A 25706-nucleotide genomic window follows, 5' to 3' on the forward strand; every position below is an offset into this window, starting at 1 on the left:
ATGATATCAGCCTAGAGTGAAACATGGATCACTTGTCAGCAGTTAATGATGATATTTGCTTGCTTACCTCACAAGATCAGCGCTATAAAGTGTGAAACCTCACCCTTGAAATAGAACTGCATAAAGACAAAACTTAGTGTAAACTGTTGGCTTCTAAAGCTTAAAGCAGGAACAGTGGGATATTGGTTCCATCAATCCGAGAATATTTTCAGAACTTGGGGGATAACACTGGCACAAGAAACAGTGGATCATAACATTCATGTGGAATTCTTTTGTTGGAAAAACAGCACTTTCAATCATCAGTACTGTCAGTGTCTTTGGTCTCCTACATTCCCTGCAGTTTTTGGCACTTTGCAAGGCCTCCTGACTTCTGCTCACTGCAGATCTTGTACAGATCCCTCAGTGAGCTGCTCCTCTTAAGTGCTGCTTGGCAACTCTCCTCAGTGAAAGGGAGCAACAAATAAAAATCCTGATTTCCCTACAGAATTGGGAGATGCAACAGGACAGAAACATCTGTAGGACATCCAAGGTGCAGCTATTGCAATGCTCGTACAAAGGCAGAAGGGAAGAAGCAAGCAGTTTGCATCTGGTGCATTTGCCTGAGCACAACCTGATCTGGGTCATTTCTACAGACATTAGTCAGGAGACAACATAGTCCTGACCTAAATGGGACTTCGCACGCCTGCAGATGCCAATGAGACCTAAAGCCCCTCTTCTCTCTCCCTGTTAAATATGTAATTACTGTATAGGACTTCTTTATGTGTCACTGATGCATTTTGGATGTATTGGTAAAAAAGCTCAAGTCACGTAGGTGTATTTAAAAATAAATAAATACTATCAAATATTGTACATACTTAAAAAAATGCACAACAGTAGCAGCAATCTTGCAGCCATTTTATAGAGTGATTCAAATGCACAGTCAATTTTAACATTAATACTTAATTTTATATTATACTTAATGCTAATTTTAACTCTAACACTTGAAATATATCACAGTATTTTCACTGAAAGGTGAGCAGCCTGTCCAAAAACTCTTAGAAAAATTTATAGTTGAGCAAGTTCCTTTCTGAAAAGCAGCATGAAACTAATTATACTTCCTGACCTTTAAAAAACGCTTTTAATGAAAGCATTAAAATGTCCATATACTGAGGAATGAAATGCTATATTTAATCCCAATAGTTGTTTGTTGTTTTTTTTTTAATATTGGCATTGCAGTTACTGTTTGACACACTACTTATCCATTAGAAAAAGATCATGTAGCAAAAGTACTATGTTTAACATAACTTTAAATACTTTTGTCAAATTATATCAGAATTATTGAATGCTGGGTCCAGAGTACACTGCAAGGCCCCAGAAACAAATAATTGTCACATGATACACAAAATCTAAAGTAACCTAGAAATATGTTAAGTGTGTGAAAAGTGGCTTTATATTTTTGTTTTTCTATTCCATTCATCAGTGGCCAGGTAATGTTACAATGTTTGTAAATCATCAGTTTGCTTTATACAGTTGGTTTTAGAAAAGGATAATGACCTGGCTATGGGAATTTGCAACAGATTGAAACTTTAATAGTGTGGCCTTCAAGTATGAAGGCTGATTTTTCTTCTTTATTTTTTTAATGCAGGAATCAGGATACCTGGAATGTGTTTGAGCTGTGTGTGGATTTACTTAACTATTATAATGTAACTTTTCAGCTTAGTGCAGCACATATGCAGCAGATATACTGTGTTTGTAGTAAATGAAGTTTAGTCGTGACTTGTTTCAAATTCCCATTGCTTGAAAGAGTGGGTAAGCAACGAATCAGTGTTTTCTCTTGTGCCCTGGCTGTGCCATGAAGAAAGGTTCATTTCCAATGTCAGCTTTGTGTTAAACAGGCAATTGCACAGGCAACAGACACTGTCCTGTGCCAGGAAGGGATGCCAGGTCCTGATCCCAGGACTCCTCTGCTCCCAGGTGAAGTGACATTGGAACAGCAGTGCCACTACAGCAGGGAGCACTGGAAACGTCCACCTGGAAGCACATCTTGGGAGGAAGGAGGTGTGGGCCCACATATACCCACTGCGGGGAGGGGGGTCTCATTTTAAGGGAGGAAAGCTTTGAGAACCACATCCCATTTCCAAGGCCTTCAGTGGGGAAAAAAATCAGTTCTTCACCCCAGATTTGATTTAATGAGGCTTAAGCCCTAAGCTCTACCAGGCTGGGACTGCTCTAAACATGCTTACAGCTCAGTTCTGTGTGTGACTTCAGAAAGTTAACCTCCTGGGCTCTGTAGAACCTAAATTACAAACTCTGTGAAGTACAGGCCATCTTTTCACCCTGTGTTTGGATCCTGATCCATAGGTGGAATCCCTATCTATGACTACCCATAGATAATACCTCACAGGTTGGCTCAACAGGAAGAAGCCAGCGCAATGACATGACTGAATGACTTCTGTATGACTTCTTGCTAATACTGAGTATTAGCAAGGTTGTTAATACAAATAGATGCACAGTTTATCAGCTCAGTCTTCTAAGGTAAATTTTACTGTGGCATCCTCCATAGCTTTTCTGGGAGATCTTCCCACTCTCCAGTTCCCCTCATTGCAAGCGCTGCAATGACGGGAACACTCTGAGAGTCACCCTTCCTCCAGGACGGGCATTAGATCAGACCACACATTTTAGTTTATTTTTATTATTTTGAGAATGGGACTTCACAGAACCGGCCTGCTGATCTCTACAAAGCGCAGATAAGCAGTGAATTGGTCCAAAAGTTTAACAGTTTCCAGAGCCGGTCTGTCACACTCTGTCCATGGAAATACCACCCCAAGTGGGAAACACTCCCAGCGTGGCTACCCACATTTCAGCCTGGCTTTGAGTCCCCACTCGTATGGCCATGTCCCATTTGTGCCTTTGATACTCCTGTCCCAACTTCCCCACAGCGTCCCCACCATCTTCCACTTCCCTCTCCCTCACCCGCCACGCCAGTGGCCCCCCTCGCTCCCGAGCCCCCTCAGCTCTCCTGAGGAGACCCAGGCCTCGATGCAGCTCCCCTTCAGCAGACCCCGAAGCGGGGCGGGGCGGGAAGCAGCGGCAGGCTCTCCCTGCCTGGCGGGGCGGCCTCCCCCGGGGGGCAGGCCGGGCCGGGCCGTCTGTCTGCCCGCCCGCCGTGCGGCTACGTCCCCGGCTTTGTTGTGCTCGCCCGCCCGGGCTCACGGGCGAGGGGGCGGGGAAGCGGAGGGAAGGGAAGCGGGGAAGGCGGCCGCGTCTCCTCCTCCGCCTCCTCGGTCCCGCTCATGGCGACGCTGGGCACATCCGGGCTTCTCCTCCTCCTCCTCCGGCGGCCGCCGCTGCCCTGAGCGCCCAGCGCGACTCCATTAGCGCCTCCCCTCCCCCCGTCTCCCTTCCCGGACCCAGAGGCAGGGGGAGCCCCGGGCAAGGCAGCGCCGAGCCCGTGGAGCGGCCGGGGACATGTCCAACCAAGGGGCCCGGCGGAACGGGCCCGTCAAGCTGCGACTGACAGGTGAGGCTGAGCGGGGCAGGCTCTGCTGGGGCCTGGCGGGGCTGCTGGGGTGCCGGTCGGGCAGGGGGAAGGGAAGGACGGGAGGGAGGAAGCGAAGAGCAGCGGGGTTCGGGGGGCGCAGAGACCGACCTCCGTGGGGGAGAGGGGTGAGAAGAGCCCAACGGGAGGGGAGGAAGCGGGCCCCCTCCATGTGCCTTTGAGTTTGAACCTGGTGCCGGAGGAATCCCTCAGGCCTCGGGAGGGAAGGAGACGGCGAGCTCTTCCCTCGCCTCCCTGCCCCACTGCCGGCTCCGCGCCTCCGGAACAACGCGGCTTTGCGGACTCGGCCCGGGCTGGGCCGGGCCCCCTCAGTCCCGGGGGCGCCGGGCGAGGGGCAGCCGGAGCGGCCGGTGCCACCCTCGGGCACCGGCTCCTCTTCCTCCGCACCCCGACTCGTATTTGTCCCTTCGTCTCCTCAGCGTGAACTCGAAAGAAACTGTCACACTCTTTGTTTTGATCTCTTTGTTTGTTGTTGTGTTTTTGTTTTGTTTTTTTTTTAACCCAACTTCCTTAGTGAAGGTTGTGCCCAGTTCGTCTGGTAAAGTGCTATATGCTGCCCTCTTTCAGAAGTCCACTTGACCTCTAATATTTGAAAATATCATAAAAACTGTTCACCAGCATGCTGGGAAAGCAAATAAGTTGTTTTAAAATACTTAAGAGTATGTTCTTTTCTGCATAAAAACCCAGGTAAATAGGTTTAGAGAAAATATCTTCGAAGTTCTGCTAGAGCTTTCTTGAAAAAATATACAGGAGGCTTTAAAGAAAAGAGCTAGTTCAGTGTATCTGTCCCTCAGCAGGTAAACGGTATTTTGTTTTCTGAAGTGTCAGTGCACGAAGGTGAGCAAATAGAAAATAATAGGTAACACTGTAAACACTCTTCTCTGCATGTAGTGTATTTAACCAGCTTGCAAGACAAATGTCTTTAAAAATAATAAGAGTCTTAAAAATAAAATGAAAATAGTAATTGAAAAATACTAAGAGTATATTTACTTTAGGTGCATGTGAACTATTTCCAGTTTAATGCCTTATAAAGAGAGGTGCTTTCATACTTATTTTTCAAAGTATATTATTTTTCTAGGGAAAGTAAAATGTATCTGCTTATGTTTTACTTTGGAAATACTTGGACTAAATTTGTAATTTCGTTTTCATGGAGATTTGTGAGTGTCTATATATTACACTTAGAAATAAAACTCTTAAAATAAGCATAGCTGGGACTGATGCATGGAACAGTGCTGCCTTGTTTTTACAGAGTGTTTTGTAGCTTTCTCTTCAGGTTATTGCTTTATTGATGCAGTGCTTTAATACTTTTTTTCCTGAGCAGTGAGTGCTCAGACTTGCTTATCTTTGAAACATTAAAATGGTCTGCAGCCATGTGTAAAAGCATGGAAAGTACCATTGAGGGAGTTGTCTCACCTTTGGATTTTGTGTTCTATTTTGTTTCATAATTATTTTTATTAAGGTTTAAGCATATAATGAAATCGTGTCTGTGACAATGTATGTTATGGGGAGTGTGAGCAAGAAATAGCCAGTAGTTTTGCATACTGAGTTTTAGTTGTGTGGTCAGTTCCCAAAAGAAGCAAGTACAGTCTTGAGGAACATTTCTCAGATTTTTTTCATCTTATATTTTAGGAAGGGAATATGCAGAGCACAGGACGCTGCAAAATTGTCTTTCTAGGGACTATTGTAGAGTTTGCAGCTCTTGCAGTTGCTGACTACCAGTTCTGTTACTTGGAAGTTTATATGAATCATTGGCCTATTTCTCGAGTTAAAAATGCTTGAGATACTTTATGCTTTTGCTACTTTGAGTTGTTTCACATGAGGTCATTTGTTGTAACGAAGCTTTACATCTTTAAGAAAAAACATGGAATTTTATTAATTCAGCTGACATGTTGTCAGTTGTTGCCTAGGAATAGTTTTAAGTGTTCTGTGTGGTTTTGATTACCCTTTTTGATTGGAAAAACAGTTTGAGAGCTATTGAATTCTAAAACTGTTTGGAATTAAAAGAATCTGTATATCCAGTGTTTTTAGAAGTTTATTCTCAAACTGTCAAATGCTATTTAGTCTTAATTTTTTTGGCTGTATGAAACTAGCAGTCTTCTGTTTTGGCTTGAATATTTATAGGATTAATTCTGCGATCATTGTATAATGGTTATCTTTTATGTTCATTATCTCTAAATTAGATGGTATAGATTAAAAAATCGATTTCAAGAACTGGATTCAATTAGCAGTTTTTCAGGACATAAACATTAAAGGTTTAGATGGAAAACATTGTTTTGACTGACTGGATAAATGACAGGGTAATGTTTGATGTGAGTCCAAGAACTGATCTGGAGCTAGTGCCCAACTTTTCAGTCTATCTTGAGGAGCCAAATAAAATATTTAACCTAGGCCTTATTTTGCAGAAAAGGTTGATTCTTTGTTGGGACCTTAAGAAAGTTCTGAGAAATGTTTGGCATACCTTTACACTAAGTGTTTAACAGTTTATTTAGGTCTGGGTTCCATAACAGAGAAAAACCACAGCGGTGGCATACTTCTAGTAAGTTTTTGTTTAGTTTATGGTGCATCTGCATTATACATTTCTTATAAAAGGTTATTCTTTTTCTCCCAGGTTTAGCTGTCTGTTGTAAATATCACTTGAATGCGTAGTGATACGTATGTTGATGCATTTTGCACAGCCTTGAGCTAGAAAATTGCTGGGTGATTGTTAAAATCCAAAGGTTATGCCTCCTGATGATACTTCACTTCTAGTATGAGATGTAAATGCCTGTTTCTGATTAAAATATAGGTTATGTAATTTAAGTTACCTACTAGAATATCACTGGTCTTCTCCAAAATTTATTTTAGCAGCTTGTAATAGCATTATCAAACAAAGCTATAATATAAAGAAAGTTCCTTCAACTCTGACGTTTTAACCACCATTTTATCTAGTCTTGTCCTGAGTATATCTGAATTCTGCAAGAGCTGCAAGTGCAGTCGTCCCCTTCAGTTTTTACTGTGATTTTTCTGTGTTGTGTTGAATTTGTGTATTTTTAAATATATTGTACTCTCAGGCAGAATGTACTATTCTTTCTTCTACCCCCCATGTTGAATTGCATTGTTCTTCAAAAAAAATTGAGAAATGACCATAGCTTTCAGTTGCTCAGTAAATATTTTATGTCCTAAACTGTGCATTATCTAATATTAAAATAGTTACATTTGACTGCTTTCACTATGATGTCAGTTATCTGAATGAAGTCCACAGGACTGTTTTTATCAAGTAGAAAGATATATTTTAAAATCAGTTTAATTCTGAAAAACTACATGGATAATAGAATATACGGAGTTAAATAAAGGTTAATGCATGAATTTATTTAATGTGTTATAGCTAGTGTTTGTGTCAGAATAGTTAACAAGTAAAGATACTTTGATAGCCATAAAGCACAGTTACACTTCACTGTAATAGGTGGTAAAAAATATCCCACGGATAAAACTGGAACAAGCTGGAAAAGTTTTGTTGGTAAAGAATCAGAGGTAGGCCTGAAGAGCTGTTTTCTTCCTCCTTACTATAAGCTTTTGGGTTTCCTGGCAGGGTTTGCTAATTAGGGAGATAAAAGCACTAGATCTTCTGTTGTAGAAAGTGGACAGCATCTTGTCTTCTGTCCTACTCTCTCTTGTTGATTTTACTGTCTATTCAATCCTTAAAGTACAAAGGTGGTTCTGTACTCTAAGGTTATAGTGTTGAAGGAAGAAAGTGCTACTTTTTTTTAAATCAGTTTGTAGAAACATCGTGATGCCAAAATATTTCTCAAGAAAGAGGTGTATTATTTTTAAAAAGCCAGAATATTCTTGAGTTTTGCAAAATAATGTGGAATTGCCAAACCTGATTTTTTTCCAGTGGATAAATCTAACAGTTAAATTAATACAATTGGAAACAGTGGTTAGCCTGAATTCCTATTAGTGCTGTCGGAAGCAGGACTGAAGTTTATGGGTAGCAATTACTGATTGATTGATTGATAAAGTAACTACCTATATTTTTAAGTAGCAAGGCTATGGTTTCATAGTTGACTTAAATGTTAGTGCAATTTTAGGTCAGTTTAAAATCTGAGTGCTGTTCTTTTTTACTCTTTGTAGTCCCTGGCTTTTCTGGGCCCTCTCTTGTGTTGACTCCACTGACTGTAGCTGTGTGATGAGCTGAAAGTTAATCCTATAAAAAAAAAAAAAAAAATCATTTTTTTGCACAGGGAAGGGGATGGATACACACAAGAAGCTGAAAAGAGGGCAGAACTGCCTCTTTTACAGCAGTCTGTAGTTAGATAGGCTTTGGTCAACAGTAAAACAATGGGTTTCCTTCTTGTAAGATATATTTGACTTAATGATGCATGACTTACTAAAAACTAGTATTTAAGAAATCAGAATCAATAAATTATATAGTAGGTAGATTAAACTGGTGCTGTCATAACAAAGTCAATAGGCATGTGTCTAATCAAACTATAGGGATTGGTGGGTGCTTGGCCCTCAATATTTCTATCAAAATATGAAGTGTGTGTATATACGTACTTTTTCTATATACAGTATATAGTTATAGATATTCATGTGTGTACAAATCAGTTGTGGATCACAGACATCAAAGAATTGTAACAAACAGCTGTATGGAACAGTCTCAACTGCTTGTTTCAATGGGGTCAGCTTATACGACAAAGTTTTATTCATCTGGGTATAAAAATGGGTATCTGTGTTCAAGGATACGTAACGGAGTATTGTGGCAAGGAAAACAAAGATCAGAAATGGTTTGCTGGAGGAAATTATAGAAGGAAAACAGTTCTATAGGAGCTCCAATGAAAAGAGCAAAAGGCCCAATGCTCATCTTTGGTTGTAGAATCAGGAAAGCATTGAGTAGAAGCTAATAGAGGATTTATGTGTGGGGGGAACATATGGGACATGTGTAGGAGACATATGGGAAATCTGCAGACAGTCCTAATTATGATGTTTAAAGAAATAAAGTGTTGGGGGAAAAAATAAAATAGAAATCTTGGGGGTGGAAAAACAGTGAGTAACTTTTGGAATTGTATTTTTCAGTTATGTTCAAAGAGTTTAAGCTGCCCTGTAACGTCTGTCTGTGTAGCTGAACTTAGTAACTCAACTAGTGGTGACAAATAATTTTCTTTTTTCTCTTGTGGTTTTTTTGTTGTTTGTTTTTTGTTCAGTAATCACACTGAAAATCTGATTAGGCCCCAGATGAAGACATTTTTGTCTTTGTGTCTTTAAGGTGAATGGGTTGATCCCTAAAAGGAAGATAGCTTTTAATGTTTTGTTCTGTTTTATCTCATGGTCTTTGAAGTGTGTCCTTGCTTTGCCATCTTAGTTAAAATGACATCTCGCCATTGGGCCAGACCTTTCTTGCGGGTGTTAAAAAAAGTGGATGATTTCTTTGGGTGTCTTCCCTCCTCTCATCACAATAATGGCCTGACTTCTGACTTCGCTTAATGGCACAAGTACATTAGTATGCGGGCTATTACATGCATGCTTTAATGTATAAAATGACACGTGCAATGTCTGAGATCATTCCACTGACTTCTGAGAGACTGGTAAAGATTAATCTCAATAATATTAGACAATGCATATAAAAGTGGCTACTGTGCTTGTCTGCTATTAGCAAAGCACGTTTCCTATTTGGGAAAGAGGATCAAAATCTGGAGGGACACTTGGCAATAGCACATTCAAGGAAGCAAACTGTTGCCTTTTTCTTACTATTTAAGCTTTAAATCCTTTCAATGAAAGCATAGGTAAGAATGCTTCTAGCTTTAAAGAAATCTTCATCTGTAGATAACAAAGCATAATAAGAGGTTAAGTGGGGAGACTGATACAGAACGGAGAACAGACATGCTCAAGACCATAAAAAGGATAAACCAGGTAAAGCTGGGATTTAGAGCCAGTATCTTTTGACTTTCTGCCCATGGACATTGTTTCTCTTGAGTTTAAATCCACAGAAAACATGGTTCTATTTTGGGCCTTCTGAGACTACTTTTGGGGTGATTCGGGTTCAGTTCTCTCGTGTGTTTGTGTTGCACTATCAGCAGTATTTTAGCATCCTGCAGATCCTTGGCAACTACTTCTTTTCTACTTAAAAAAAAAAATTATGCTATTACTCAGGAAAATTAGACTAAAAGCACTGATATCCCCCAAAGTGAGTAAGAAGTATTCCTTAGATGAAGTGTTACTCACATTTTCAGAATCCTGAAAGTGAAAGAAAAAGTAGCCGTATATGAGTTTATGTGGCTGTATCCTCTTGTTAATTTTCTGGAATGACTCTTGGCCCGTACGTTTTTAACACAACTTAGAAGGATTGTTTTCTTGCAGAAAGGGAGAGTCACTCCAACCATGGCTTTGGTATTGTCAGAGTAAACTGGTTCAACGCATCCTTTTCAGTGATGAACTTGTTTAAGTTCTTTCAAATATGCAAAGCATGTACAGACTATGTAATGTACAGGTCACAGTAAAAATATATACCCAGATTCTACAATTTTTGCTTAAATTAGCATGTGAAATGCCATCTTGCTGCAAACATTAGAGTGACAATGCCGTAGTAAAGGTTTCCACCCCACAGCACTGTCTTTTGGGATGCATACGTCCCTCTGCTCCATCCTGGGCTGTCAGGTGTGGTGGGCTGAGGAGTATATCCCAGATATAATCAACCTTTTCCTTTCGTCCCGCTCTTTCCTTTTAACTGGGTGTGGAGGACTGTTGTGGGTTGGTCTGTGTGTGTGTGTGTGTGTGTGTGAGTGGTTGCTGAAGCCAGGCAGGTGTCTGCAGAACAGCGGGCTGATTGTGGGACTGGGGCATGTCTTGGCTGATCACGTGAAACAGTTTTAAACAAGTGACATACACTCATTTGCATTCTGCCTTGACCCAGATTTTAATATTACTGATGGAGTTAAATGGAGTCATAACTAACTATACCTGTAATGATACTTGTTTTTAACATACCTATTTGATTTGGAGTTTATATATAGATGCATACATAAATTCCATTATGCATACAATTGTGCTTGTATTTAATTGAAGGAAGGTGGGTATCTGCATTGGTAATACTAGAGTTACTTTCTGAAAACTTGAGCCAGTGTGGTGATTTCTTTTTAACACAAATAAAGACCGTGCTATGCACTTCTAAAACTGCATATGGTAAAATGTCTGCTTTGTGGGTATTGTAGGATGTGAAGAAAGTGCATGGAGTGTACTCAATAAAAGTTTGCTGTTTAATTTTAGTAAAAGGTAGTCTCCTACCTTTTGCAATTATTTTTCATGGAAAGCATGTAAATGTATTAAAATGAATCCTCTTTCATTCTTGTTGGAGAGAGAATGGCTCTTACCTGGCTAAGAGGACTTATAGACATGTCTGGTTTAAAAAAAAAAAAAAAAAAAGCATGTAAAGGAACTAAACATGTCTGGGTGAAATGCATAGAATTATATTCATGCTTGACTGCCTGGGATTAGAAATTCATAGCATTAGTTGTGCTAAGTATTCAGGTGTCCTTATGACAAATAATTCTTCCATTTAAATCTTAACAGAATTTTTTCACCTTTTATTGTTCCAAAATTATTATTTTATGAGGTGTATAAATAATTATTTTCAGATTAAAAGTTCTCATCCACTATTTCCCCCCAGGCATTTATTACAATAATGGTTTATAGACTGTCTGCAGGACTAAATGAGTAGTAGCATTGTGCCTAGGTGTAGTAATATCAAGGTATCCCCTTTTTTGTTTGGCAGCAAAATAAGTATTTCTGTCCTAATTTATGGTGATATCAGGTGTGATGATAGAAACTTTATGAAGGTGGAGCTGGTGTGGGCAGGTGATGTCATTTGGAGACAGAAGACGCCATTTGTAAAGGCAGAACAGGACAGAGCAGGGCAGAAGTGATGGAGAGCTGGCTGGACGAGCAGAGCTGCCACAGGGACTAAAGGGATTAGAATTATACCAAGTTTTGGTCACTTTATAGTGGAAGCAGGAAACAAAACGTGGGTTCCTGTACTTGGGCTAAAACGTACAGAAATCTCTTTCCTGTGTCATGCTGCTGATTGCAATACTGCTCTTAGCCAAGTAGTGATGATAGCATTTTCAGTGTGAAATTCTGAAGATACTGTGCGTTTCTCTCCCTTGCACTAATATTAATACATAAATTTTGAGAGCCACAATATATATTTTGCTAAGTACTCCATCTAAATGGACATGAAGAACCTGGTCCTGATGTGTGCTGGAGAGCGCTTGCTCAGCCACTACTCATTATGGAATTAAAAATGACTGGGTTCTTTAAGTCTGAGCTCACAGCACATGACAAACTAATTGACCAAACTTTAAAGAAAGGTATAATGCATGTTAAAGTGGTAATTTTCTAGAACTTTTATTTAGAGGATTCTAGTAGAAAGTTCAAAAATGTTTTATACTGCTACTGCAGAAGCTTCTTGGTAATTGAAGCCTATGAACAACTGTAAAAATGTTAAGTATCATATTTGATAATTTCAAATGGGTTTTAAGTGTGGCATTTCTAAACGTCTAACTAGCAGTTCTGGATGTCTGGTAAAGCTCAAGGTGTTGGTGAACAGTATTTTCAAAAGTATATAAACTGTTGGTCAAGTATGGATCTGTGGAATGGGGAAAATTGCTGTTGACCTCAGTTCAATCTAACTAATGTCACTGCACAGGGGAAATGCCTACGTGTTCTTACAGAAGCAAATGCTTTCTGTAAATTCAAGATGCCACGCAATTATTCAGGTTTGTCTTAAATAGATGGATATGTGGTTTTTTTTTTTTTTAAGTTAAAGGGTTTAAAACTTTATGATTGTACTAATGCAGGAGTGGCCAAGATTTATCCTGAAGTTATGATGTCATGTTATATTGTATCCCTTTTGTGAAAATCTTTCACATTTGGGATTTCTACTTAAAAAGTAGGTCAAGGGATGATTGAAAATGTTTAAGGAAAAAGTGACATACAGTAATTTTTCAGTAGTACAAGCCTCGTGCCTGGCTTGTCATAAAATAAAGTATTTGTGTAGTCTTCTCTCCCTTCCTTCAGCTGTTCCTGCAGTTTATAATGTTCTCCCAATAGCTGTCTTACAAGGGAGTGGTAAAAAGATCCTGAAATTTCTGTATTCCTGTCTACAAGGATAGACAATAAAGTCTTTGGTTCCCCTCCCTAACAGCAAGCAGTTGTTCTGCCTGGGGAGGTACTATATGTTTACATTTATCTAGATCTCACTTGGTTCTCTGGCCAAGAGATCATGAAGAAATTTCTGTTCGTTTGTGAAGTCTGAATGTGGCGTTGGGAATATGTGCCTCGGATTTCCTCATTACAATATTTATCATTTTTTCTGAAAGTTCCTTTCCTCTGGTGAATTGTTCATCCTGTAGAATAAGTCAGCTATTTCCTGTGTATCAGCATAACGTAACTTAATCTACGCTGGGTAGTACTTTAGACTCATTCAAAAGCTTTATATTTTTTGGAAGTTTATTGAAATTTAGAAACTTCACTGTCTTACATTTAAACAGTTCTTCCCAGTGCGGCCCATGACTGGAGATGCACTTGTTCTGCACCCACGCTATGTCACTGTGATGGAGTAGCAATAAATGAAAAGAAAAATCGTCCATGGTCAGCCTGAGCCTTTGGAGTGTTACATTTGCACTTCAGCAGCACAGTGAGGAGGAGCACTGGTTACTGCTGTTGCTTCTACTTCATGTAATTCGAACACAATTTTGAATTGCTTTATCTGTCCAAACGTCTTTGTTTTTTATTCGCTGTCAGTGGAATTTCTAACTTTAGTTGAACTTGTAATACCAAAAAGCTAAAACTGTAGTTGGTGCTTCCCGTTATAAGACTGTCTGTTCATTTAAGCACCCTGCTAAGACTGATGTTTTTTATGCTGAATAGCTAAATTGGGCTGAGTTTATTTTTGGGAAGATTCTGTTAAAATTCAACCAGTTTCGAGAAGGAGATGAAAATTATGTTGCACATCTTTTAAAAACCCTTTATTCTTGTGAACCATTTATTCTTGGGCAGGAACAGGGATGTGGCAATAGGCAGATGTCTCTGTAACTGCCAAGTGGGTAGTGCTGCCTGATTTAACAAATGGCTGGGACAGGAGTTGATCTTGTCCCATTATTGCTAACTTGGCTATGTGCTTCCAACATGAAGAGAAGCATTAACTAGGATGCAGAGGATTCAAAAGTTGGCTGAGGGTGGAGAAGAAGGGCATGACCTGGAGCAAGGAACCGTTCGGGACAACTAGGGGGGTGGTGGAGACTGATTTTGGCAGGACAAGGTGCTGGGAATCTCTTGGTGCCGAGACTCTAGGGTAGTGGCAGTGGACATGACACGGGGCTGCAGGGACAGCCCTCATCCTTGTGTTCCCAAACCACTTCACGCTTGGCTTTGTAACTGAGAAATGCTGTTGCTGTGTGTGCTATGTTATTGTTAGTGATAGGGGTGTATTACTTACAAGAAGTTGTCATCTTCTCAGAGGTGTTTCATAAGAACTTAAGATGTATAGCAAATGCAAAGAATGGAAATGGTTACAGTTGGATGCAGTTGAAAAACAAACAGGAAAAAAAACCCACCCCAGAATTTCTCCCGCATGTTCCTTTGCTCCACATGTTCATCACCTTGATTCTATATAGAAGAAATAGGAAATTAAGGGTTGGCTTCTAAGTGGCCGTTCATAACGTAATTCTAAGAAAAGCTTGCGGATAAGATCAGGATTGCTCCTTACATGTAGAAGAAAATGAATTCTTCAGCTTTTAGCAAACTTGAGAAGTTTTTTTTTTAAAAAAGCCTTGATTCTAAGAACTGATGTGATGTTTTTGTTGCTTCATTAATGCTCTTATTTTAGGGTCAGAAGACTTTTTGTTAAGTCATATGTGATAATAATCAAGTTCTGTAGTTTTTAGTGTTTCCTTGGCTAATTAATGTGCCATCTCTTTGCAAAGGTTTTGGAATTGCAAGTAATATTTTTTTTTTCACATAGGTGTTATCTGCTACTAGTGAGTGACTAAAAAAGGTCAAATCTTTCATGCAGCTCAGAGTGATTACAAATACGCTAAATATCAAGTGGACAGAGAAAGCTATGGCAGTCATCATTTGTGTACTTGGATGGATCTTGCATTGTATATAAAGATTTCTCTATAGAAGAGATGAGTCCTCTAATCTTACACAGTTTGTCACCACCGGATTTCTGCAGGAGCAGTTCACTATGTTAGTGGATTGAGATAGACTGTACTGGGCTTTGTACTGAGTTGCCTGTGCTGTGAAAAACTTTGATCTTCACTCTCTCTATATATTACACACACAGAGGAGTCTGCTAAAGAGTTAAAACAGTGAAGAAACAAATCAGAAGTTACCTGTAGTGGGCAGGTGTATCTCCAGCAAGGGAAAAACATCATGTTCTATTTGATGTTTCTTTGGGGCCTATTCAGAAAATGGCTATATATAAAGTGAGGAGAAGTTGTGAGTGCTATCAGATATATGATTTTTTTTTAAGTCAACTAAAAAGAAATTAACTGATACAATGTAAAACTGCAAGGTTTCATTTTAAGTAAACTGTCAATATTGTCTAACCATGAAGAAAAGTGAGCTTTTAAAAATGTTGTCTCATTTGTCCAGTGTTACTTGTTGATGCTTAACAGTGCTTCTCTTTTCCCCCAGTGTTTGATACAAGGCTGAAACAAAGTCTGCTCCTATGAACACTGCTGTTTCAAAAATCTGCTCGTTTTCACACCTTGTTGAGTTTTGGGCAATTATAAAGCTATTAAATGTTTGATTTTTTTCAGCTGATCCCCTTTTTCATGATTTAAGGTCTGTGAAAGCCCTAACTATTTCCCAGGGAATTGTTTAGGAGTCTCTGTGATGTTACTGCCTTGGTTGCCACTCCAGAGGTTGTGTTGTTTCTTTGTCAGATGTGCATGACGTGCATCACCTTTGTACTGAAATTAACATCTACTCATCAGCTTAATAGTAAGTTGTCAGAGTTTTAGAGGTGAGCTGTATCTTTGCTGTTTTAAGACTATTAAATAGCTAAAGAATGGAGTACAGTTTCCATCAAAATTGGTGTTAAGTGTATTTCATGGAATTATCTTTTTCTAAAAAGATTTTTTGTTATTTGCACACAGGCATGTTTGGGTGTTTTTTTAAGGGCGTGCTTTCATCATTGTATTTGGCTGTTTTCTTAACTTTTTAATTGAAGTATTTACAATATAGTTGTTTTTGTTATAGTGAACCATTTTATTGTTTCAGAAGTGAATGAATCATATATTTGGGGTTTATTTTTTCCTGGCAAATATTTTTTCTTTAATGATTACTCAAGGCTAGCTTAAATTGTACAGATGAATAATACTTGAAATACAGTATCTGATTCATCATTTCAAGTATTACAATGAAAAACCTTGTGAAAAAAAATACATATAGGTCTTTTTCCTTGTAGTTGTGAGAACAATGCTTTTACAGGGGACTAGACTGGCTTTGTAGCTGTTGAGGAGCAATGAAATAATATGCCTTCTCAATTCTGTTTGTTCTCACTGCATCACTATATCCTAAAATCCCAAGAAGTTCTGTTTTGCAGGTTCCTTTCCTCTGGCCCACCCCAGGGCAAGCAGGTTCCAGTTCTACAGCTGCAGTGGTTGCCATGTTCGTGTCCCCATTGGAAGGGACAGGGGGCTGCGGTGGATGAGCAGTTACTGGGGTGGGGGAGGATGTTCTGCAGATCCCCACAGATCTGCTCTGATGGCCTGTACTTAGGTGTGCCCTGTATGTAACTGCATCGTAGCAATCTTCTCACATAGGTTTAGCTGCATCATTTTCGACTGCTCTAAATGTTTTTTTCCCTGTACACATAAATTTCTTATGTTTCACTTCCTCCTGTTTTAGGAACTTGCTACAATATTTCTCATTCATACTATGTGTTAGCAATGCCACGTGCAGCCTCCACTTGTATTCTAGAAGCGATCTGTGCTACCTGTAGCATGAACCATCTCCAACTCTTTCCTATGTGGAGTTTGTGCTCTTGATTTCTCTTACTTACTTTACAATTTTTTTTTTTTTTCCTGTCTGAAATCAGTCAAGACATCAGCCTGTTTCGAATATTGTGTGGATATTGTCATGAAGACAGACATTAGCAAGGATCCTCAGCTAGCCTACAAATAGACAAATGCAGCTAAGTTTAGTTTTGGCAACAAATATAGCAGAAGACGGTGTGAAACCTGCTTACAGTAAATGGTCTTTGCATGTTGAGTCATGGTTTGTAAATCGCTTTCCAGTCAGGCCCTGGTGGAAGAGTTCAGGTGTGCTTCCTCCAGGGCTCACTGTGAATTAACGAAGCCAGAGTTCAATGCTAGAGATGAGTAAGCAGCTCCACAGCCCCCTGAAAATGGGAAATAAGAGACGAATGTAAATACTTCATATTTTTTGTTAGTGGAGTGGATGCGTACTCATATTTTTATTGATTATACTGAATTTTAAAATATTTGGAAGAGTAAAAGTATCAAAAGAGTATATAATATGTAGGTATGTGTTTCTGTGAACCCAGTGAGCTTTTCAAAGTGCGGTAGGAATTCTGGGCAGAGTGAGTCTGCTTTTTTTTTGCATCTGTATAACTGGTTTACATAGTCTAGAATGTAAAGACTTAAGTTCTGGTAGATTTTGGTTAGAAGTAAAAATGTCATATACAAATTGTTTTTTCATATGTTTCCCAGATTCTCTATAGGTAGATTTAAAAAAAAAAATCAAAAAACCAAAACCAAAACAACAAACCCAAACAAAAAAAACCCCCACATGTTTTCTCTATTGCCTCTACCCTTTTAAGCTGCTGTCCAGACAAATATTTATAAACAGAAAGTAATGCAGTTTCTTTTGCATTCACAAAGCCATGGGGAAAACAAGGAAATGTTTTAGTATGTGTGAGGCGTTTAATACTTTGTTTTGCTCTGATTTATCTTTCAAAGAGCTGGGGAGACCTGCCTAAAAAACTAGAAAACACACTCCCTGTGTGCTTATATTACCTTTGTTTAAAATAGTCAGACCTCTACTGCTGAAACTCAGGAATTCATGGCCAGAATGATTAGAACAGCAAATATGACTTGAAAGAAATGTGGTTATTGGATAAACTGGTATGAACCCAGCTGCTGTGGATAAATTGATTTTGCTGTTGCTTTAAATCTATGATGTGTTGGTATTTTAGCAGAGTAAGAAAAACAAGGATATTAGAAAGTAATTTACTGCATTGGGATTAGTGAAGAGTGTTCTGTTTCTATGGTGGGCAGAACAGGATGGTTCAGATGTGTCTGATAAACAGGACGAGGTCTAGTCTGACAGCTGGCAACAATAGCTTTTGCTCAAAGTCAGGTGTACTAAATTAGTAAACCTATTACAAGGATACAGGAGAAATCTCACAAAAGACAGCCTTGTAGGCAGAAGTGTTGCCAAATGGGAAATGATTCATCGTCTCTGAATGGGATGAGCACTGAGCAGAAGCAGTTTAAACCTCAGACTGCTTTGGCTTATAAACCACCAAATATGCGATTAACACTTTATCTTCTACAATCCAGTGTGTTTTTTACTGTCTCCTAAACAACAGTCTGTATTTAGGATCAAAATCTACGAGACTCACTTGTTTTTTCTAATTTTTCTTTTGTAAGTTTGAATGTGGTTAGGTACTTTTTTGACTTGTAGCTAAATCGCAAAATGTTTGCACGCATCCTCAAAGCACCCCCATCTTGTCACCCCTTGGCAATATCACCTTTTAGTGAGGACTGTTACATGTCTGGAATGCAAGTGTGATATGAGTGACAGTGGCAGAACTTGGTGAACTGTCTTAGTATAGTTTATTTGCTTATATTTAGTGAAAATACATGCTTAGCTGGAGAGGTAGTTTAATGTAGCAGTCACTGCATTTTGATTTTTAGTATTTTAAAAACTTGTATCTATTTAGCATTGACAATGCTATTCGTAGTCTACAATGCACAAAGATAAACAGGGAATATATTTGTGAATTCTTAGATTTTGTTAATAATCAATGCAGAAAGGAGGTACAGTTAGTAAAGCCTGTTGAAGGAATGTAAAGGGGGAAAAGGCTTGTGCCTTCTTTGTTCCTTCGTTGTTCATATAGCTGATCAGTTTTAGCATGTCTCATGTTTTATTTAATATAAATTGTTGCATTGGCTCCAAGATACATGGATGATAAAGAAACAAAAGGAATTAGGTCACTGGAAGGTGTTTAGTATTAAATAACTGAGATGTAAGATGATAGTTGTGAGAGGAAAAAATATTTTACTTGGTATCCAATATTGTTTAGCAAATAGTTATACTGGGGGAGGGGGGGATGACACACACAAAGACCCTGGGATAGCACTCAATTAGCAGTCGAGATCTCCAAGGAGCAGTGTGCCCAGGACATGAATGTAAAGATTACTCTGGAAAACTGGGTCTGTTATCCTTGCTCTTACCTTACCAACCAGATAAGAAGTGGTAGGAATGAGGAGAGGTGATATTTACTATAAAGCTTTGTGGGCGGAACCACAAGAGGCTGAGGGTTTCTAGAGCGAGAGGCACCAGAGTAAACAAGGTGCTTCCACTTCTGTGTCTTCTCAGACCTTCTGAAGCTCATAACTGGTGTTTGAGGTCAATGGAAGCACTTGCCAGCTCATTAGGTTTGAAAGCTGTTCTGCCTTTGTAGATGCCTAGTAATAAAATATCATCTAACTTTTTGGAAATACCTTCCTGGATTTTTATTGATCTACTGTACTGCAAGGAGTGTTGATTCACAGTGTTGAACTTTTTACATTCATGTAATCAGCTTTTTACTCCTTTGTCTCACCTGCTTCCCATTATCTTTCTTACTTGCCACTCTCTACTGCTTATTATCTTCTGCTGTGTGTTCCTCTTTTTTAAAAAAAAAAAAAAGCCTGTCTTCACTTCATGAACATTGCATCTTCCCAAGAGACTTCTGAGACTGTAGTTTAAATTGCATGGTAAGCTTTTTTTGGGCAAGATTCTTTCTTTTTTTTTTGTGTATTGGCGAGCTATTTCATCTGAATAACTTGGTGGTCTGTTTCTTCAAAACCCCTTTTATATTATTTCTTACAGTACAATATAAATTTTACTGACTTGATTAAATAATTTATGCAACTTGTGTAAAAACAAAGTAAAACAAGGAAAATGAGGCTTTAATATAAGTTGCTTTACTTTTGTTGAAATAAATAGGATTGCTCATCCAATTAGCTTATCTCTGTTTAACGGCAGCAGCTTCTTAAACTGTTTGGGTTTGTTCTGTAGAACACATCTGTTTACACAGAGAAACTAAACTGAATCTGTTAATATTAAAGGACTGCAATAATTTGACTAAATCAGTTTATAAATTGTATAATCTATCAATATAATTAACTCCTGGAGATGAGGCTTCATGGTATCTGGTAGGGAAAAAGATTGGACTGAGGTACATGAGAATTTTAATAATGTATGAATGGGTGACATTGCCTTGGTTTTCCATATGGACTTTCTTTGAGCGCCTAGTGTTTTCCCCGCTCATGTGGTACTACATTTCTGCAGCTAGAGACAGAATTACGGAATCAGAGGCATAAACTCAGTAACCAGGTAAAAGTGTATATATAGTCATCACATCTTTCTGCTGACCCTATTTTTTATTTTTTATTTTTTTGGCAGAAGCCAAACTGTCAACTTCCAAAGAGAGCCAGTTTCCAGAGTTTAAAAGCACTCCATTACAAACAGTTTTCCCCTCAAAAGTAAATACAGCGACATTTCAACTGCATTAGAGGAGGAGGGGGCAGGATCCACGTATTGTCGGGGAGACAGGTCAGAACCCATGTCTGAAGTTGTGGATATTCATGATAATGCAGATGGATGTGAAGAGTACATCACTCATCTGTATTCCTCCTAGAATATGATTTCAGTAAATCAGGTGTATTAGTAAAACAAAATTGTGCTGACCTAAGAGTTTAGATTAAGGCGAATGCTTAATTCATGATTTTTACTAGTGGTGGCATTGAAATCATGGTCCTCATGAACTGTTTAACATTGTTTTGTTTATTAGGGAATGGTTTTAAAAAAATCCCTCAACTGCTTCAAGTTGTATATTTGAAATGCTGGAATTTACTTGTTTTTTCCCTAACAAGAGTTGTCACCTTAGGTAGTTGTCATGTTTTAGCAATTGTTTCTAATAAAGCAACTGACAGTCCTTTTGTTAGTGTTGATAAAATTACTATTTTCAGCATTTTGCTGAAGAGTGGCATGATAATTGCTAATGAAGAGTAAACGATGTACATGCTTTTGGTGTCTTTTTTTCTTTTTATCTTTTGCCTCGTCCCATCGGTAGCAGTGTCCCCCCAGGTTCCTGTCTGTAGTGGAGGCAGAATTTTGAGACTTCCTGTTTAAATCGAGTGAGTGACCGTGTCCCAGCAGAGATGGCAGCAATCCTACAGTCTGGAGAGCTGCTGGTGTCTGTGTACCCAGGAGTCTGGATTAGTTGCAGGTGCCTCTTGTCTGAAGCCCTTTTTAAAATTCGGGGAAGTTTTTGTCTGGCTGGTAATTACATCATGAATATCTTTTGTTATTGCCTCTACTATAGATCATTCAGAGGGTGGAGAGTTTTACTGCAGTGAAACAAATCCAAGGGCTCTGCTTCCTGTTAGCGTGTTTTTCCCTAGCACATTTTCAGAGGTGCATGAAATACATCAGACAGAACAGAGCTATCATTTGCTTCTCGTGTTAGCTTTTTTCCCCCATCCCTGTTTCTATCAAAACAAGCTGAAAAATATATGGCTAAATTTCCATGTTACCATTTTTTATTTACCCATCCTCAGAGGAAGAATCTTCTGCTCTCTAAGTATTTTACAACTTGATAATTTTGGACTAATCACTTCTGTCTAAACCGAGTCTTGGTTAAAAAAATAGCTGCTGGGATTTCAAACAAGGCTTTAAGGATTGAGGTAAGATTTTAGCACAATGATTCTTAAGAATTTGAGATATGGGTACCCCTTTTTATTTTCCTGAGCTTTTATATACTATTTTATTTCTTTATTTCTAGGGTAATTGAGTTAATGCTTGTAATAGAATTTACTTTGCTCACACTTGGGTATAATAACCACCTCTGCAGGTTTGAGATAATTTAATCTTGGTAATGTTACTTTAAATTCAAAGGGTTTTTTCATGGGAAATTATGTTTTTAATACTGCAGGAAGATAAAACAATATAAAAAATAAAGAGGATCATAGAGCAAATATAACAGCAAAGCTGTTTCATTTATCTTTAACAGCTTTCTGTTTCCCACTCTGATTTTGTTTACTGGAATACAGTTTTATACTCACTACAAATGTGAGAAACAGAAGAGATAACTTTGATCTGAAAATTGGTCTTTGACTGCTGACACTTTAAGTATTCTAATAGCTTTACATCAAAAGCTGTGTTGTTCCCCCTTTCCCCCAGCTGACCAGCATAGTATTCAGTCTTTAAGTAAGTGGTGTATTTATGATGACTTCATGGTACAGTAGTGTTTTTTCAGATCTTGAAAAATCGACAAGATGGGAGGGTTAGGCCATTTTGGAGTAGGGTGGAGGAGTGAAGTGGAATTTCTAGCGTATGAAAGTTCAGCATTAGAAACATCCTGGCTGATCTGAGAGGCTCCATCCACACTAAAACAGGAAATGCAAATATTCGCAATAGCCTTTGTTTTCTTAAAGTTTTCCACATGTTAGGTGTGCTTCTTTTTTCACTGTTTAAGGCTGTGACTGAAGCCCCAGCTTCAGCTGGTGGGGATGGTTTAACAGAAACAGCTTAAGGTTTTGCATCTAGATGGAACCTTCTCTGGTTCAAATGTGAATCTTTGCAGAAGAGATTTGTAAGCCTTCAGGGTAAGATCTGAAATGGTCAGGGAGAGTTGCTACCTTCATTGCAAAAGTGGCAGCATGATTTCTTTCCTTTACCTCTTGACAGGTGTATCAAATAATCTGGGGAGATGAATCACAGTGGTGCTGCATGTGGCAGTGAGCCCGTCACTGAATGAATCTCTCAGACGTGAATGCATTGGTTGCTTGAAGGAGGAGTTCAATGGTGTGGGAGTTTTTGTGTTTTGTTTTACTTTTGGCTTGGAGTGGAATAAGGGAGGAGAAGTGGAAAAGGAAGCCTTTGTTTACAGTAGAACAATAGTGTGAAGTAGACATCATGATGTTAAAACAGGAGTCTAAACATGGCAAATGTAGGCAGACTCCATCTGGCTGTGTCCACGAGCAGTCAGACATCCCCGGCACAGGCACTGTTAGGTTGGGTCGTCCCCCACCTTAAGGGAATTTAAAATAGCTTTGGAGACTCCCTCCCAGAATTTTACTATTGCATGAGATGAATGATTTATTGGCTTTAACTGTTTCTATTTGGTGATGCAATGCATCTTTATTAATGTTTCTTCCATGATAAATGTGTCATATTTTCATTTTTAATTTTAATCTCCTTGAGTTATATTACATGCAAGTAATATGGGTCTAGAATTCTAAAACCAGCCAAAGCATAACCCTATAGACAGAATTTAATAGAGTGAATCTGTTGGAAAGAAAAATTTACTGTTACTGTGTTAGTTACTGGCATATTTTGCAGTGACTTAAAGTATATTACATTATTAGGACATTTTTCATGTCTGGTTAATCCATATTGCAATTTGGTGTTTGAATGCAGGTTATTGTAGTTTTCTTTGTTTAGCCCCAGAGGAGTAATTCCAATTTGTTGAGACACAGATTTCTAACTGACAGTGCTCATAAGCAGGTGCATGTGATCCTTCAAAATGGGTTTCATCTTACATGCAGTATATTAAGGATTTAGCATCTGGCTTGTGTTGAAGTTGAACTTGCAGGAATGTGTTTATGGGAGAATTCAGAATTTTAACAATTATTAAAGGAAAATCTTGTTAAAAGTGCTTTTCTAGTACTAAGGGTACCCTACTATGTATTTTGAAAGCTTATTTAAAAGCTGTCTACCTTGTGTTTGGGTGTTAGCCTAGCAGTAATGCTTTTATGTGTCGCTTAGAACTAGTGTTGGATAATTTTTTCCCCCCTGACAAATTAGGATTTAATAGCACTTTAACAATTTATTTGTACTTATGAACAGTTCTAATGTATATTCCAAGCGAGACAGGTAGTACTGTTACTTAATTCTAAATTTCCATTAGATTTAAATTATAATTCTGAAAGAGAATTGAGAATTAGTTTCCTACTAGTACGGACTGTAATGTACATGGTAAGGGCAGATAGCTGTGCCTGTTGGAGTTACCATCCCTTCCAAGATGTCCTGGCTCCTGTAGCTCTGGGGGCAAAAGGGATCATGTTGTGCATTTGCTATTTCACATCAGAAAAAGATACCTAGGTGAAACAGGTAGTGATGGTGGTTTGAGGTTTACCTGGCTGCTCCCGAAGACAGTCCTCACCCAGAGCTTTCCTGCTGCAGAGCTGTGGATGTAGTAGCTGGCTGAGAGCGTTTACATCTACCCTAATCTAGCAGAGTGGGTCTGAGATCGGCACCAGTTGGCCGCTGTCCTTGGGTGAACTTTCCCGCCGCGTGTTGTATGGCGCCTTCAGCTCAGTGTGTGCCAGCTCTACACTGCTCCCAGAAAAGAAAAGCATTGGAGTGACTAGTGACCCTTACGGCTTGCTCGCTCACATCTTCATAGAATAGTGTTTGGAAATTGAATTTCAGATGAAGTATTGGGGAAAATAATTAAATATTTTTAAGAAGGGCATGCCAGCCTCTGTGTTTGTATATTTTGTAATAACTAGTTTAGAGCTCATTAGGTTATTCTAAATTTCTAGTGGTTTGTGAGACTTGAAAAGCACAGCTGTCAGTAAGTGAAACACCTGAAAGCAGTTGTATGTACACTTGCCAGAGAAATGCTTCTTAAATCTTTTTCCTAAGAGGAAAAAAAAAAGTGGTTTTTTGATTGCTCTCTTTTTTTTTTAATGTTTAGTACTGCACAACAGAAACAGACAGGAGGAAAAAACAGCAGTTTACATCAAAATGAAACTATTGGGGGGTGTATTTTGATTTTTAGAGCTGAAAAATGTACTGTTATGGCATGCACTTTTACAGTGTAACTGCAAGGTGTCACCAGAAAGGTAGCCATGTGGTGCTCCCCCCCAGCTGCAGATGGTGCGACTGCGGGGCAAGGCAGGGCAGCTCTAGGAGCCAATGGCAAACTAATCCATGCCCCCAGAAGGCTCATTTTCTTTTCAGCCAGTTCAGCTTCCTGATCTACCTTGTGTCCCAGTGCTAGACCTGAGGTGGGAGAGGAACCCCTGCAGCCTCCTTAATTGTCAGGTGCCACGTGAAACCGCCCAGCTTCTGTTGATGGGTGCTCGAGGTTGGAGTAATGCTCAGCTGCTGCCGCCTTACCCGTTTCACTTTCCAATACCTTCTGTACTCAAAACCCCCGTGCACCTGTAAAACATATATTTTTTTTAGGTTTACCTATCTTTGTGTGTCCGTTCTTGACAATAATCAATCACAATCTTCTAGAATGCATGAATTTCATTAACTGAAAATAAATTCTTAGTTTATGATTGTGTTCTTAGTTTGTAAATCTGCAGAAAAAAAACACCTTTCAAAGGAAATTAAAATGGAAAGGAAATTGAAACTAAAGAAAAAATCTTCAGAGAGATTAATTGTAAAATAAAATTTAATATGAGTAGTTGGGATAAACAGTTTTATTTCAAAACCTTAATTGAGAAAGTTATTACCTCAACAGCTGTATTTGCAAATCTGTATGGCATTATTTACAGCTCTTTGTTCCATGAATAGTTGAAGACCTCCTGTTTTCTATCTTCCCATGTGGGAATTTAGGCAGGTCCAAGGAGGGAATGCAAGCAGAAAAATATGAGTTTCTCGGTTACGTGCCAACAATGGAAGAAAACAGTAGGAATTTGTTAGAAATGTTTAAAGCATTGAGCGATCCTGCTGGAACCTGTGTGTGGTGTGCTGCTCGCCTGTCACTTTCCTATACATAAATTTACGAGGGGTTTTATCCAACATGGAGAGAATACATCGTGTCAGCTGTAGGTTCAAACATCCCAACCAATTTCTGGGTCCCAGGGGCAGGGTCTGAAGGCGAGAAGAAGGTCTGTGTGAGCTCATTTGTCTCCCTCCCGTCCCCACCCCG

General features: G+C 39.0%; 1 protein-coding gene across 1 annotated transcript in view; it reads left to right on the plus strand.

The window, feature by feature from the left end:
• The first annotated feature begins 3149 nt into the window (after positions 1–3149).
• SMURF2 (SMAD specific E3 ubiquitin protein ligase 2) overlaps positions 3150–25706 on the plus strand; it is a 65875-nt gene continuing 43318 nt past the window's right edge. The window contains exon 1 of the mRNA XM_014952228.1: positions 3150–3499. Coding sequence (XP_014807714.1) covers positions 3448–3499 — 52 coding nt within the window. The 5' untranslated portion in view covers positions 3150–3447. The remainder of the gene's footprint in view (positions 3500–25706) is intronic.

The sequence above is a fragment of the Calidris pugnax genome, unplaced genomic scaffold, assembly GCF_001431845.1.
Source record: "Calidris pugnax isolate Ruff unplaced genomic scaffold, ASM143184v1 scaffold206, whole genome shotgun sequence".
Taxonomy (NCBI): Eukaryota; Metazoa; Chordata; class Aves; order Charadriiformes; family Scolopacidae; genus Calidris; species Calidris pugnax.